The sequence below is a fragment of the Camellia sinensis genome, chromosome 13 (genome assembly GCF_055761805.1).
Source record: "Camellia sinensis isolate YWXY chromosome 13, ASM5576180v1, whole genome shotgun sequence".
Lineage (NCBI taxonomy): Eukaryota > Viridiplantae > Streptophyta > Magnoliopsida > Ericales > Theaceae > Camellia > Camellia sinensis.
This window is the reverse complement of record NC_138973.1, coordinates 48,458,532-48,474,331: the sequence shown is the minus strand read 5'-3', so window position 1 is coordinate 48,474,331 and position 15,800 is coordinate 48,458,532. Positions and strand designations below refer to the sequence as shown.

At 34.0% G+C, this 15,800-nt stretch overlaps 2 protein-coding genes across 3 annotated transcripts; one reads left to right on the top strand and one right to left on the bottom strand.

Annotated features, from left to right (window-relative positions):
* Positions 1 to 2,092: 2,092 nt before the first annotated feature.
* On the top strand, positions 2,093 to 7,015 carry LOC114285047 (uncharacterized). 2 transcript variants are annotated; one of them, XM_028228037.2, is made up of 3 exons: positions 2,093 to 3,581; positions 5,643 to 5,901; positions 6,489 to 7,015. In XM_028228037.2, exons 1-3 carry the CDS (start codon positions 2,515 to 2,517, stop codon positions 6,666 to 6,668), a joined length of 1,506 nt encoding a protein of 501 aa, XP_028083838.2. In that variant the 5' UTR covers positions 2,093 to 2,514; the 3' UTR covers positions 6,669 to 7,015. The 2 variants fall into 2 exon arrangements, with proteins under 2 accessions (XP_028083838.2, XP_028083839.2); XM_028228038.2 differs by having other exon boundaries at positions 2,246 to 3,581; positions 6,493 to 7,015.
* Positions 7,016 to 8,129: 1,114 nt separating this feature from the next.
* On the bottom strand, positions 8,130 to 15,186 carry LOC114285048 (large ribosomal subunit protein eL43). The gene is made up of 5 exons (XM_028228039.2): positions 14,776 to 15,186; positions 11,130 to 11,169; positions 8,719 to 8,807; positions 8,510 to 8,592; positions 8,130 to 8,414 (listed from the first exon to the last, which is right to left on the bottom strand). Exons 1-5 carry the CDS (start codon positions 14,776 to 14,778, stop codon positions 8,351 to 8,353), a joined length of 279 nt encoding a protein of 92 aa, XP_028083840.1. The 5' UTR covers positions 14,779 to 15,186; the 3' UTR covers positions 8,130 to 8,350.
* Between the last annotated feature and the right edge of the window lie 614 nt (positions 15,187 to 15,800).

Genomic DNA, 15,800 nt, shown 5'->3' with positions numbered 1-15,800 from the left:
CATAGATAGATTAACAATTGCTATCACTTTAAATTAAGTCATAAAGCAAAAATAAATGTGAGTTTAATACGGCTTTTTGCATAAACACTTTTCAAGCTAGCAAATATATTCTATTAATTCTTTACGAGCACTTTTAATCTAATAACAGAAAAATACTAAGAATACTGTGTATTTTGGATAATTTCTGGTATGTTAAGTTTTTTTTTTTTTTCCTTTTATGGCTGAATTTTATGTTCTTATATAACAGGAAAACTCCTAAAGTCACCCTTAATGATATATCATGAGACTGGATCTTATGTAGTTTATTTTTAAACCAATCAATAATTAACATGGAGCAATTAAGCTTTTTTCATTATATAAATTGTAAAGATCATGATATAAAACTTTGTCATAAAATGGCTCAATCATTAGGCCATTTAAATTGTCACCTACGGCTCACAAAAAAATAAATAAATAAATAAATAAATAAGAAATTTTTTTCGTCGAAAGCCCCAACTTTTTTAAAATTTAGTTAGATGATGCCTCATTTTAATATTTAGCCTGAAATGTCTAAAAATCTTAAGCCGCTACTTTTTTTCTTTCTAAAACTATCTTTATCTAATTGTTAAAATACCTTTTTTTGATCTAACTGCTTTAAATTTAATAACTGTCATGATTTGTTTAACTGTTTCACATAAATATAGTGTGTAATTACATCTCTAATATATATATATATATATATAATTGTGTTGGAGAACATTATCTAGAGAGAGATACAGACAATCTACCGCATGAAATGGCATTAGGAATATGTTAAAAGGCATGTGATTTGGTCGGCTATAGTTCTCATCTCTCAAACTACTGTTATGTATATATGCCAAAACATTATTTTTTGCTTTCAATGACACAAATGGTCTTAATAATTTTTATTTTATTTATTTTAAATGATTTATTATTCACTGATGAGCTCATTGAGCTGTGGTTCAAGTTGTTGAACATCTCTCTTTCAACGCTTTATTAGAGGAAGAGAGAGTAAGGAACTTTGACTGAGGTGTTCTTACGATTAATACTGCAAGTAATGAGAAAATATTTCACTCAAACACAGTTTTTTTCCTTTTAACTTTTGAAGCAAACAATGGAGACATGTGGTGAGAATATAAGTACTTTATGGGTTTCTCATTAATAGAATAGAAATGTTATTTATCACTGGTTTTATTTTATCATTTTGTTTCACAATTTAGGTGTCTTAATGTAATAAAAAGTTATGTATATGTGTAAGACTCATCATATTTAATAAATAGTAAAACTTATCCTACAAAATAAGAATTCATATAAAAAGTTAATTGATAAACTATTTCAGTCATATTTAGCATTCCTCTTAAAAAAATATGCGGGGGACGAAACTAAGATTTCATTACTAAAGAAGTCGAAGAGAAATAAATTTTTTTCATCATATATACAAACACACATGTATATACAATATGATATATAAACTGCATACATACGTAACAAAATATTCAAATACTATAAGAGTAATATCTTTTCGGATAAAAAAATTTGGCCAAAAAAAAAATGTAAGATAGTAGATGAATGAAATATATATATTTTATACTGAGAAATTACTATATTATTTATAAAATAAGTTATATATTTTAAAAGTGTTATGGTAAACATAATTTTTCACAGAAACAAGAGAGTTATAATCCCTCATAGTCTTCTCTTAGTTTCATCCATGAAAATATGGGATATAGAAACATGCTTGCTAGTATAGCAGTGGAAAAGTTTTTTCTGTCATAAACAATATTCCTTAACTACAACGGTAATTTGTCAAAATTAAATCATAATTAAAATTACAATATATCATAATTAAAAATTATAAAAAATTATAACTGAGACATATAATATACTTTCTTTTAAAAATATATTATAAGAATTTTCATGATTTTAAAGTCATCCTTTCTAATTTATGTGGGTCTTGCTTGCTACCCATGATCATCAACTTTGTTTAACTTCAATTAATTTAAATTTTAATGAATCTTATGTGATGTAATTACTAGGAACAACAAGCGCACACGTGCACACCAAAAAAATGTTTGTGATGTTTTTTGAAAAGAAAAAAAAAATAAAGTTAAATAAAATGCAAAAATTAAATTAAAGTTAAAAAGAAATAAAAAATAGTGAACCAAATCATGTAACTTGATGGTGGCACATTAGTGAATCAGCATTGAAGCTAAGGCTTTTTAAAGAGAGCTCCCAATTTCTCATTATCCCCACTCCAAGTAATCTCTCTCTCTCTCTCTCTCTCTCTCTCTCTCTACCCCATCTGTTTTTTTGTCTTCTCCCAGAGCCAGAGCCAGAGCCAAAGCCAAAGCCAGAGGGACATAAAAACATTTCTTAACCCAACATCCAAAAATACCAGAAACACCATAATCACACACCAACCTGTATATACACACAACATTTATGTATACAATATACATACACAGAAAATTGAGTAGAGGAAGAAGAATAGAAATCCATTTTCCTTGTATGTAAATGCATCAGAAGTTGTCTGAACTAGAGATCAGAAAACAAACCAGTCTCCTCTCTTCTGATTTCAACTCAATCCGCAAAAAACACCTCCAAATTCATACCCAAAACCATTCAACAATCCAATCCAAACCAACCCATCAAAATTCCAAGCAAACCCAGTTTGAGAATGAACCCAATTCCAACAACCCATCAACAAGCAAAACCCCTTTCTCAACGACACCCCACAAAAGACCTATAATGTTACACTCCCCAACTCTCTCCTCTCTCCACCAGCATCACCACCACAACACCACTGTGTTCAATTCAGAACCTTCTCAACCCTCTCTTCTTTACTTTTCCTCATTCGCTGTAGTAGCTTTAGCCACTAAATCAATCGCTCTGAGACTCTCTCGCTGTCTTTGCGGTTTTCGGTTTGATGGGTTTCGTTTTCGCTTCATCGTTCTACTTTCATTGCCTTGTCTCTACTTCTTCGCCTCAAACCAAACCAACACTTTTATTCTCCATTTCCTATCAATTCTTGCTTTCTCGGCCACTCTTGTGATTTCTCTCAATCTAGCCCTCCCTAGCCTTCCTTCAATTCGATCCCTTATTGCTCGATCATCTCCATTTAAGTCATCTTCAACAACCACAGCCTTAAAGCCTCGCACACCAGTTGTTTGGTCGATTGGGTCAAAGCCAAAACCAGAAAAAAGACCGAATTCGGGGTCTTGGGTACAAGTTTATAGCAATGGAGATGTGTATGAGGGTGAATTTCATAAAGGGAAGTGCTCTGGAAGTGGGGTTTATTACTATTACATGAGTGGGAGGTATGAGGGGGATTGGATTGATGACAAGTATGATGGGTATGGTGTGGAAACATGGGCGAAAGGGAGTCGGTACCGGGGACAGTATAGGCAGGGTTTAAGGAATGGGTTTGGGGTTTATAGGTTTTACACTGGCGATGTCTATGCTGGGGAGTGGTGTAATGGTCAGTGTCATGGGTGTGGAGTTTACACTTGTGAGGATGGGAGCCGGTACTTTGGGGAGTTCAAATGGGGCGTCAAACATGGGCTCGGTCACTACCATTTTAGGTAATTTCTCACATTCAGTTTGTTGAGTTTCACTAGTTGGTGCTTATGCTAATGTTTGATTTATTCAATTCATGGTTAGTATGTTCTTCAAGGGGTTGTCTTAAGTTAGTAGACCGTGTTTTTCTGTTGTATTTTTTATTCTTGCTTTTGGGGTTCTAACATTGATAAATTTTGCACCTATTTCATGAACCTGATTATGGACATCATCTTCCAATTTGATGTTAGACATTGTCCTTGTGGAGTGCCTAATTTGCTTTGTTGTTGAAATTGGGTTGTGAATTTGGATATTTTGGTTTTAATTGTTTAATTTAGCTGGTAGAATCATATTTAGTTAGCAAGGCATCATGTCCACACAAGAAAATGCAGGATAAGTTGAGCTGCTTTTTTTTTACTTATGTATATTCACCATTCTTGTGTTGATATACACTGAAGGTATTAGGTTTTTATTAGTGTTGGGAATAGGATGGTCTACATTGTCTAGGAACTTTCATCAAGAGAGGATGGCATTTTTGGTTTCTCAAACAATATTGAACGGATTAATTGAATCTACTTTGTTTGCATTTCTCCTTTATTTGCGGATTATTTTCTTTGGTAGCTCAATCATTTACGTACGATATAAGGAACACCACCTCAAGAAATTTTAGATTTGCAATCTATTTGAGGCCCTTGCAGCCATCACAGTTACCTCCTAAAATGGCAACCCAACTCTCTCATTCATAGCACCATCTGGGCTTTTTGGTATGACCGCACTCTCACTCTAGTCTGTCGTATTAAATGCTGAAGGTCACTTGCCTTTCTCAGTCCAGCAATGTTTTTTGAGGCCTGAATCCATACCTGTTAGATCACCACTGGTTTCAAAAGTTCAAACGATTAGGAAAGGTCCCCAATAATGTGTATTAAGTTGTCAAATGCCCTCCTTCATGTGCAACCCATCTTGCACGTGGAGAGACAAACATACCAAACCAGGGATCAAATGTAAATAGAGCTACTTGAACCCAAGACCCCTCCGAAACCAAGGCTATGATCCTATGTCAGATCACCACTAGACCCAGAAGCTTAAGTTGTTAGGAAAGAAGCTGACATGTAAACAATGCATGTCAATCTCTCCAACAACATCAATCCGAGGTCTAGCAACAAAGGTCTAGGACCTCATTAGTTTCTGGGCTGGCTCATAAGTATATACATGTTTGCTTCATATTTAAATTGGTACTATGGTATTAGTGTGAAGAGCTAAGCAAATAGTTCAGGATGTTGAACCACGTACAGTTTATATATGATTGACTATTGCTTGTGATAATTTTGATAAAAATCTTCAACATTTTGGATAGGTTCAAATTACACCAACTTATTAATTAAATGCTCAGCTGGTTATATTCCATAATTCAAGCTTAAACACTGATTATTATCAATGCCCAGGACTCTTTGCTAAATACCATCATATTTCTGATATGTACATATCTAAAGCAATGCTTTGTTGCCTTAATAAGCTATTGTTTCCTCTCCAGTTCATTTTTGAATTCCCACATATTGAAGTATTTAATGTGCCACATGGCAACCAAATTTCTAATTTGTATTACTGAATTGTGATTAATTATTGAAATGAGGCATATGTTCACCACAAGCATTAACCCCATGTCCTGCATCCAAAAATATGTCCAGCAGATATTGAGTGAATTATGTGGTAGTTAGTCACCTTATCTTTATCCATAAAATAGATTCAAGTTGATCAAATTTAGGGATTTCTTGGTTTCATCTTCAGAATATTACTATATGTATCACATAGCTTGTCTGGTTGTTGGGGAAGGTGGAAAATATTCGAAACTTTGAAATAGCCCTTTTCTCCAGCTTCCAAAGTGGCCTTTCTAGATTTCATCAGGTGGGCATTTTATATGTTATGCACACCTTCGTTTGATTAAAATACTACAAGCAAAGTTGCTGAGCAACAACAATTGTTCAAAATAGAGTTATTGGTAATAATTGTCATGCTCCATGCTTTCGCAGTTGCATGTGGATTTCAGTTTATCTTTTTTCTTAGATTTTCTGCTATACATGATTTTGCAGAAATGGGGACAAATATGCTGGAGAATACTTTGCTGATAAGATGCATGGTTTTGGGGTGTACCATTTTGGGAATGGACATTGTTATGAGGGAGCTTGGCACGAGGGAAGAAGGCAAGGGCTTGGTATGTACACATTCAGAAATGGGGATACTCAATCAGGCCACTGGCAAAACGGGGTTCTCAATGTGTTAAGCATTGAAGGCACCCTTCCTGGATCTTCCTCTGCAATTAACCATTCCAAAATTCTTAATGCAGTGCAGGTAATTGAATTTTCTTGCCTTCGTTGTTTAAGGATGCTTCTGTGCCTTTTTTCCCGAAAGTGAAGTTATATGTCAGGACTTTTGAGTTGAGTCACCAAACTGACCCTATCAATTAAAAAATCTTAAAGCCTTGACAACCTTAGGAAAGCAACCTGGGCATGTTAGGTTTTCTTCTTTTTTACAAGCAATGGAACTATGTTCAATATCCTTTTGTGGCTTGTAGAGAACAGCTCAAACCCTACTGCCTGTTAAGTCCCTTTCAAGTAACTTGCAAGTTTGTTGTATAACAGTCATTTACATTGTCCCGAAAATTTGGAATATAAATGGAGACAATTTCCATTAACTTTTTGTTGAGTCATAACCAATTGGTGTCTTTTCCACCTTTTTAGATTTAGAACTTTTCTTCTGGTGGTGTTTACTTGGCTAATTCATTGTCATTGTTTCATCACCATAAAAGATACAAATATTTCACATGGGCTCAAGTCAACAAGGTGATCTAATATCTAATGCAACACCCGACGTGGCATTAATTAACAAAACCTGCTACTAAAGTGAATTTTCTTTATTTGTTGTTGCCTTGCTGTCAGGAAGCACGACGAGCCTCTGAGAAAGCAGTTAATATGGCAAAGGTGAATGAGAGGGTGAACAAAGCTGTGACAGCGGCTAACAAAGCAGCCAATGCAGCAAGAGTTGCAGCTGTGAAGGCTGTGCAAAACCAAATGTATCACAACAATAACAATGATGATATACGGATACAAAATGTTTGATTACAGAAAGCAAGGGAGGCGAGAGAAGATATAAAGCAGAAGTTTTTTTCTCTTTCATCTGCCGGATCCTCGAATTAAATTCCCTTTTTTGATAGATGATATGCTAAGACAGGGACCTGCTTGTAACCATATTCAGTGGCCGACTGAGGGGCAAGATGGGTTCCTCTGTTGTTCCTTCTTTTTTAGCTTCAATAATGTACATAAAAGCATGGTTTAAGGATAGCGCACTAAGGTGCTTGAGATCAGCATAGGGTTTCACCTTTGTTTTGGTTCCTTATTGTAAATGTAACTAAATATATTTGCTACATAAAAAAAAAAAGAAAAAAAGAAAAAAAAAGTTATAAATATATTTGTACTGGGTAGACACGTGGCCTTTCTAGATTTCAGTTTATCCCTCAACTTTAAAACTGTTCATTTGAATCTCTCAACTTAAATTTATTTTACTTTCACCCCTTCCAGGAAGAATTTGTACTTTTTTTTTTTCTCTCAAATTAAAGTAGGCAACATGATATAAACAGTTGTCGTTAACGTCATTTTTATTGAGTGTAGACAGATGGCGGACTAATATGGCCATTCCTTCTCTCTTCTAGAACACTATAACGACTGGCTATGTATTTATGTGGTCTAAAAAAACTATAAAATAAATAAAATGATTGATGATTGTCACAAAACATCATTAGTTGGACATAAAGTCACATGAAGTTACTAGAAGACTTAATAATTAGTACTTAAGATGGAAAACGTAGGAAGTGAACGTGAGAAGTTGACTCCGTGATTTACGAGAGAAGAATGTTCTTTACAAATGGACATGCTTCCCTTTATTCAATAGGCCTTCTCATTAGTTGCAAGGTTTGGTGGCCCGAAATTGAGTTGGCTTGGCCAAATGACCTCATCTCTAGAAGCCCGGCTCGTGAAGCGTCCCTCTCACAGTAGGGTTCCAAACCTTGCCGACAAACTAAAGGGATGTCTCTACTCTGAGCAGCCAAGGCCAAGAGCAAGTAGGACTAGTCCCATCAGCCTAGAAGGGTTCTTTCTTTACTTTTTTTTGAACAGCAATGCCTAGAAGCAAATGTTTTGGAAGATACAGCACTAAAAGACGTAGAGCTGCTCGTCTGTTATATCAAACCATTGAAGCAGTGCGTCTTCTTTTCAAATTGACCCCACGTACTTCAACTTTGATCAAGCAGGTGACCCCGGGTTAAGCTGTTTTTGGTCAGGAATGAAGTGCCAACAAACTACGTTGAGGCTTGGCAAGTTTGGTGTGAGCCGGAATTAAAGACATGACTTCCTTGTTTGTCAGACTAGCTGAAAGCAATAACACAACATAATAGTTGAAAGCGAGAAACAACAATTAGAACAAAACCCTAATCGGATCCCTTTAAGACAAGGAATATGCATACCAGCAATAAATAATTTTGAATTTGGTGAACTATAAAATGAACCACCACAAACAACAGATCATGGCAAAATTCAATAGCTTTAACCCAAACACAACTCTGTTCACAACACTTGATGAATAATAGCAATTAATGATCTCCAACATCAAAACTTAGCTCTGACAAATTTCCACTACCTTTCAACTAAGTCTTCAAAAATTAGAAAGAACTGGGAAATTACTCGAGTTTCCAAGACTAGATAAACATTTAACACAATTGACATAGAAAGGGCAGATGCTATCTCGCTCAACTCTCAGTTTGCTCCCTCAGCCTCCTAATTGTGCTCCGAACTGTCACAGCACTGGCGGTGCTGTTGCAAAAACAAAACAGGGGGTATCAGTTCCATATATAATGAACATGAACCGAAAACCAGGAGGGAAAAAATTATAAATATTAGAAAATTACTTCAATGTGTATGCACCGCCAGCTTTGACTTTGCCACAATCCTTACAACCCCAAATCCCCACTGCTTTTCTCTTCACAGCATACTGCAAACAGTTGAATATTTGATTTAGCAAAAAAACAAAATTCAAATCAAGGTCATGAATAATTGCAAAAAGACAGTTCAACAATAACAATACGCAACTAATTGATATAATCAAGAATTTCCGTACCTTCCCACAGAACTCACAGAAGTATTTGCTGTGCTGACTAACCTCCATCTTCTTAATCTGCTTTCGCAGGCTGGCACCATAACGGGTACCTGGTATCAATGGCAAATTAGGAATTCAGGAATTCTGTGCAAGGACCAACTATAAGTGTGGAGTGGGGTGTAATAATAAAAAAGAAAAGTTGGGGAATGCATATGCCATACAAATGTGAAACTGTGATGACAAAACAAAAATCCAGATAATAAATTAGAATTGCAAAAATGTGGGTGTTTGGAAAGTGAGTTTTTATGTAGGTTTTTTTAGTTGTAGAATATTATTGGAGAAAAAAAATTTGGTATTTGGAAAGATAGTTGGTTTTTTTGTGGTTGGATATGATGTTTGTGAGAGAAAAAGTGAAATGATTATAGGGTTGGATGTGATATTTTATTTGGATTTGTTTTTTTTGATTTTGTAAAAAGTTTGCCTTTTTAGTGGAAAAAAAAAAATAAAAACCAACACACAAACTTTCCAAACACCACCAATATACAGCTCATGGAATATTCTTGAATCAGAATCTTGATAGTCATATCAGGTTTGCTTTTAAATAGTTGAATATAATGCATTGATAAATAAATCTTAGAACCAGAAACAGAGAAAACAAATCATGCCTGAAATAACAAGTCCAGTTACCAGAGCCTTCATAAATACATAAATGAACAGTAACTCTATGGCCTCCTCAATATACTTATTTACTCATTTTATGGTACATTTTTAAAAAGTTTAAATTGTTACCACCTAAGAAACACGGACACTTCTAAGAAAGTGACATATCTGTGTCGTGTCCGTGTCGGACCCTGACACTCTTTGGACACTTCCTTGACCCGTATCCAACACTCTTCAAAACGTGTCCTACTTTTTCATTTTTTTTAAAGACTTGGACATTCTCTGGACCTTAGTAGCAGGAATCGTCTCAGATGGCGACGACTCCGAGGAAAAAGCGCGATTTTGCGCTTCTGAGGAAGGATCGCATCAAAATCGCGAATCTGAGGAGAGGGAAACGCGAATTTGATGCGGGAAGGGAGCACTATTGAGAGGGCAAGGAGAATACCTGGTCGCAGGCTTCGATCCTCCGTTCGACGACTTCGATCTCGCCGTTTGACTTCCCCGTCGAAGCCCTAGTCCTCATCCCTCTCTTCGAAGCCCTAGGTCTTCATCTCTCTCGCTTCTCTCACCCTCGATCTCCTCTTCGTCTCTGCTTCTCTTTCTTCGCCTCTGTTGTGTGTCTTTCTTCTCCCTCTCTCGATCTATTCTCTCTCTCTCTCTCTCCCTCTCCGTTTTCATTTTATATAATATAATTTATCATATATATAATATATATATAAAATATAATTTATAAATTATAAATTATAATATAATTTATCATAAACAATATAATTTTTATTTATTATTTATTTTTTTAACAATTATTTCTTAACTTTTTAACATATAATAAATTATCTAATTGTTTAAAAGAAATCTATTTAAATCATATATAATAAAAAAATCTTCAAAAATTTATAAAATAAAACATCTAATTTTTATTTATTATTTATTTTAACATAATTTATTATTCATTATAATAAATAAAATATAATTAATAAAAATAATACATAAGCGCTCCTAATTTACGACTCCTCTAAGTGGCCACGTTCCCCCGCTCCCGCGCCCGCTCCCGCTCCCGCCCCCGCCCCCACCCCCGCTCCCGCTCCCGCTCCCGCTTCGTGCAACTAAGCTCTGGACACTTGGAGGACACATATGTCTATAGCTTAAACACATAATTAGACACTAGTAAAACTAATTATAAATTTGAACAAAACAACTTAAAATATAATAATAAAACAAAAATCATATAAATTTATAGGAATTAGTATCATATTGCATTTTTTATTATTTTTAAATGATATATTCATATATATAATAGATAATAAATATATAAAATTATATATTTCATGTGTATCCCCTACGTGTCATATCCTACATTTTTTTAAAATTAGTGTGTCGGCGTGTCTATATTGTATCCGTGTCATGTCGCATGTCCGTATCCATACTTCTTAGGTTACCACACATAACAATCTTTCTATTTGGGCAGACATCACACACCAAAAAATATTTTCTGTAAGTCGCTCAAAAAATGAAACATAAAAAAGAACTTTGTTCCATAGCCTATAACACAATATTTAAAACAAGTATTATGAAAGATCGCACTAAAATAACTGTATAAGACAACTTTTTTGTCCTAGCCCATAATGCTACCTCAGACCACTATTACCACCTAATTGAAAAAAACAAGACAGCATGTTGGTAAATTTAACAATCTAACATGCAAAGTTGTTGATGAAACTATATGCAACAGAAGCATCGAGCAATCAAATTAACAATAGTCGCTTATCACTTACCGTACTTTCCAACAATACCAGCCTTCTTCGTTCGCTTAGTCTGCGCCAAAGAAAATCCATTAATAAAAAGTTCTACCTCAAAACTTGTAAGCATCAATACCAAACAAAACAAAAATTATTGAAAAGGGAAAATTTAAAACCATAACCATTCTTGAAAAATAGTCAACCCGAAATGATACCTTTTTTGTCTAAATCAAAAGTGAAATGCATTCAAAACAAAGTATTACATGGAAACAATTATTTCAGACAGTACACACATAATCTTCCAAGATCTCAAAAGAAATGAATGTGTAAAAATTGATTAAGTAGAGAATAGAATAAAATAAAAAGGCAAAATTCTAACTAGGGAAATAACAAAATGCAATTGAGAAGAGAGAGAATGTAAAACCAATATAAAATTAAAACTTGCAAAGAATCATTAGTACAGCTGCACGTGTTTGGATTACAAAACCATGTCATCACACAAGCTCAGCACTTTATTTTATTCATTTTTTGTTGCAACAATTCCCATGGAAGATAACAAGTACGAGGAAACAAAGGAGACAGTTTGTGGGAAAAAGAAACTTCGACAGTGGAATTTTATTATTCTCTGGTTTGACATGATATAATGACTGCAAATTTATTAAAAGAACAATTACTTTTATAATTTTTCACAATTAATATATTCAACATGGAGCTCAGAGAAATTCCCTTTTATTTTCAACAATTGGTAGTATCAGTGTTTTAAAAGGCTCTAGCTGCACCAAGGCGATAAGGTCTCCTATAGCCTAAGCGCGAGACGCGAGACACGAGGCAAGACACATGCCTCACCAAAGCAAAGCGCAAGTAGTAGAAGAAAAGCAAAATTATAAAACAGACAAACTTTTCAACATAACAAATATATATAGAATTTCAAAAATCATAATCATTTCCGATAATCTTTAAACATAACATTTAATCTTCTAAAAATTAGATATATAATATTCAACAAAAGATATAAAGCATAACATTCAATATTTTATCACTTTCTACTCTCTTTTGATCATGTTTAGTCATTTTATATTTGAAGAGTTTTGAATCCCTGTGGGTATACCCACACAAAAAGCACTTAATCAACAGCTGGAGTAGAAAAATAAGTAAAGCCCATGAAGCTCACACCTTGCGCTTCGAAAAAAAGTCCTCGCCTCAGAGCCTAAGTTGCAACTTGCGTATTGCACCTCGCCTCGACTTGTTTGAAGCGCAATTGCACCTCGCGCTTAGGCGCACGCCTTTTAAAACATTGGGTAGTAACTTGTTCTTATGCTTTCTCTACTGTTTAGAAATCAACTACGGCCATTTTCTTTGATGATAACAATGACTTTGGTTTCAATTTAGAAGTAAAAACCAAGTTAAGAGGCTTGAACCGAGAAATGACCTTCTTTAGGAGATAGGTTATGCACATAAGCCTTTTATTTTAACTTTTAAGTTATTGCCCATGCATTGCTTTTCATAAAAATACGTTGGGTCATGGGTGCTATTTTTTTTTTTTTTTGAAAAATAATGTCCATGACGATGTTAATTCCAATGGTATTGGTTAAGTCCAACAAAACAAATCTTGAAAAACCTATTACTCGGTAGCGCATATAGTTGTCCAATGATACACTCTAAGTTACAGGGGCTCGTCATTTTCCGGCCAATACCGGTGTCGACACGACACGACACTAACACAGGTGTGAAATTCAGCTCAGATACGTCACTTTGCAAAACGATACGGCAGATCAAGGAAGACAAACCAGTGATTGGGTAGATCAACGAAGAAAAACAGAGATTGGGGAAGATTCAGGCGCAATAGATGCCGATTCAAGTTGGTCGTAGTCTTTCAATCACCGAAGAGAGAGAGAGAGAGAGAGAGAGAGAGAGGAGTCCTTGCCGAAGGAGAGAGAGGACTTCTCCAGTCAAAATCTTATCTCTTCTTACGTGGCAGATTCTTCTCTTATCTTCTTTTTCTTTTTTCCTTCTACTTTTGATTTAGCTATTGTTTTAATCAACAAATAAAAAGAATAATCATAATGGGCCAGTCCACACTTTTAAAATAATGATAACAAGCCTGCCCAAACTTTATCACTGTTTGGGCCACAACACTTTATAGTTACAATATTAATTGGGCTAACTTTTCACTCTTCATATTATTAAACTCTAATCCAACTAATTTCAGTCTGTCCAAACCAAAATTCTGCAGTAAAATAAAAATAAAAATAAAAATTTCAGATTTAGAAACTAAAAACATAGTATAAAAAAAAACATAGCAGGATTAGACATTTGCTAATTTTTTTCAATACTTTTTGCCGTATCCACGTACTAGAATCTAATTTTTGGGTACATTTTAGCTGAGTCCACGTATCCTTTATTTAGAGATTTGATGTGTCCAACCCGTAGATACACACCCGTACCTGACACCCGCACCCAAGCCCATGTAACATAGGATACACTGCTAGATGGGAAGTAAGGATTGATGATGTTTTGTGTATGTATATATATGAATGAAGATTGATGATGTTGTGTGTACATATATATCTGGATGGAGATTGATGATGTTGTGTGTGTGTATGTATATATATGGATGGAGGACATTGTAGTATGTCATTAGAGTAAGAATGATTTTTAAATGTATTGATTGATTCTTTTTATTACTTTGACGTAACTAAGGGTCCGTTTTGGATGGATCTGGATTTGAAATGCCTGGATTTGACGATTTCAAAGTTAATTATTCAAGGAGAATAACACATTTAAATTTGATAGTTTACATATTAATTTCAAGATTGCATTAAATAGCAATATTATGATAGATTCAAACTAACTACATATAAAAGTAATTATTTAAAAGCATCCTAAAGATACACTTTTCTTGGATCCCATCCTATTAAAATACATCTATTTTATCTCAACCTATCTTCTTCTATAGTTTCCCTCTCCACCTATAATAGTTAACTCTCCAATATTTTCAACCTCAAATCCCTTGATTTAAAATTCACATCCATCCAAACAGACCCTAAACCTGTGTTGGTTCAAGAATTTGAGGAGAGATTTGGATAGAGAAAGGGAAAGGAAAACGTAAAATGTGAATAAAATATAACTACATTTCACTTAATTTCACACACCTTTTCCTTTTGCCTTTCCAAATCCCTCCCCAAATCCTTGAATCAAACACAGCCTAAATGAATTTGATGGCGACCTAAGTTAAGTATGAAACAGTAGTATGTGTGTTCTTGGACCAGTGCCTGCCCATTTCCTGGTGTTCTTATCACAATAGATGGGGAAAATAGGTTCATTTTAGAGGTTTTGTTTGCTTTTAAAACAAACCAAACATCTTAAAAAATCCAAAACATTAAGAATAAACACCTGGGCTGCTAGTGCATGTACATGGCTGATGTAGCTGCTAAATATGCTCCTACGTTGTTAATCAGTATATTCATAATTAAACACGAATTACTTCAAAATATGCATATTTGAAATTTGAGAGCAAGAGTTTAAACAGTCAATGATTTCAAAACTTGAACACACAAAATAAAAACACGATCTTGAAAAAACTCAAACGTGAAAGAACTCTCTACAAATAATGTGAATTATTGAATCAAGCTGAAATGAATCGTGAACTATAAACGGGGAGAGAGAGAGAGAGAGAGAGTACCATCTTCAATTGGGTCGCGACTAGGGGTTTTCGCAGAGAATCGAAGCGGCTGGTAGATGGAGACGAGAAGGAACCCTAGTTTTCTGGCTTCGGATTTTATAGGCTGAAATTGGTTGGGTCGGGCCCCAATCCCGGGTTTGGATCCGATGCTAAAGCAGGGTTGAGCTGAATGTTGACCCATCGAAATTGGTTCTATTTTTTCCAGTAATATATATGTATTTAAAAATTCTAAACATATATCAAATTCATATAAAAAACTTGATAAGAATATTATTATTATAAATAAATTTATCTTCAATTATATTTTGTTTTGAAGTGAAATAATCTATAATAAATCACATTATTATGCATGAAAATTATGTACATAATTTTTTTATTTGTATAATATTACTCTTAAAAATTATATGTATACTATGGCCTCGTTTGGGAATAGGCTAATTTAGTAACTTTTTGGCTATTTGGCTAAAAAGGTAGGTAAAAAAAACTTGTATGTTTGGGATGACTTTTTGGCTAATTACGAAAAGATGTGCAAAAAGTAGAGAGAAAATAGAATATTTGACTTTTTGGTATGGGTTGTTGGCTTTTTGGCTAATTTAGTAACTTTTTGACTAATTGACTAAAATAGCCTCTTGCCAAACGAGGCCTATGTATAATGTGAACATACAAGTTAGTTTAAAATCCGTCATTTATTTTTGTTACTCCATTTGCTCCAAAATAATAGTCTTTTTTTGGAGAATTCAACTTTTTTTTGATAATATAATTATTATTCCTTAAAAATATTGATTTTCTAAAATTATCTTTTGAAAGTATATTTTTTGGAAAATATTAATTATCATAATTGTACTTTTTGTATTATTAATGAATTTAAAAGAAGGGCAAAATAGAAAATTCATATTATTTTAATCTTTAATTTTTTTAAATGGACTAATATTTTAAAACAATAAAAAATAAAATAAGAAACTAATATTTTGAGATGGAAGGAGTATTAATTTGCTCTACAATAATATGTTAACTTTTGAAACAAA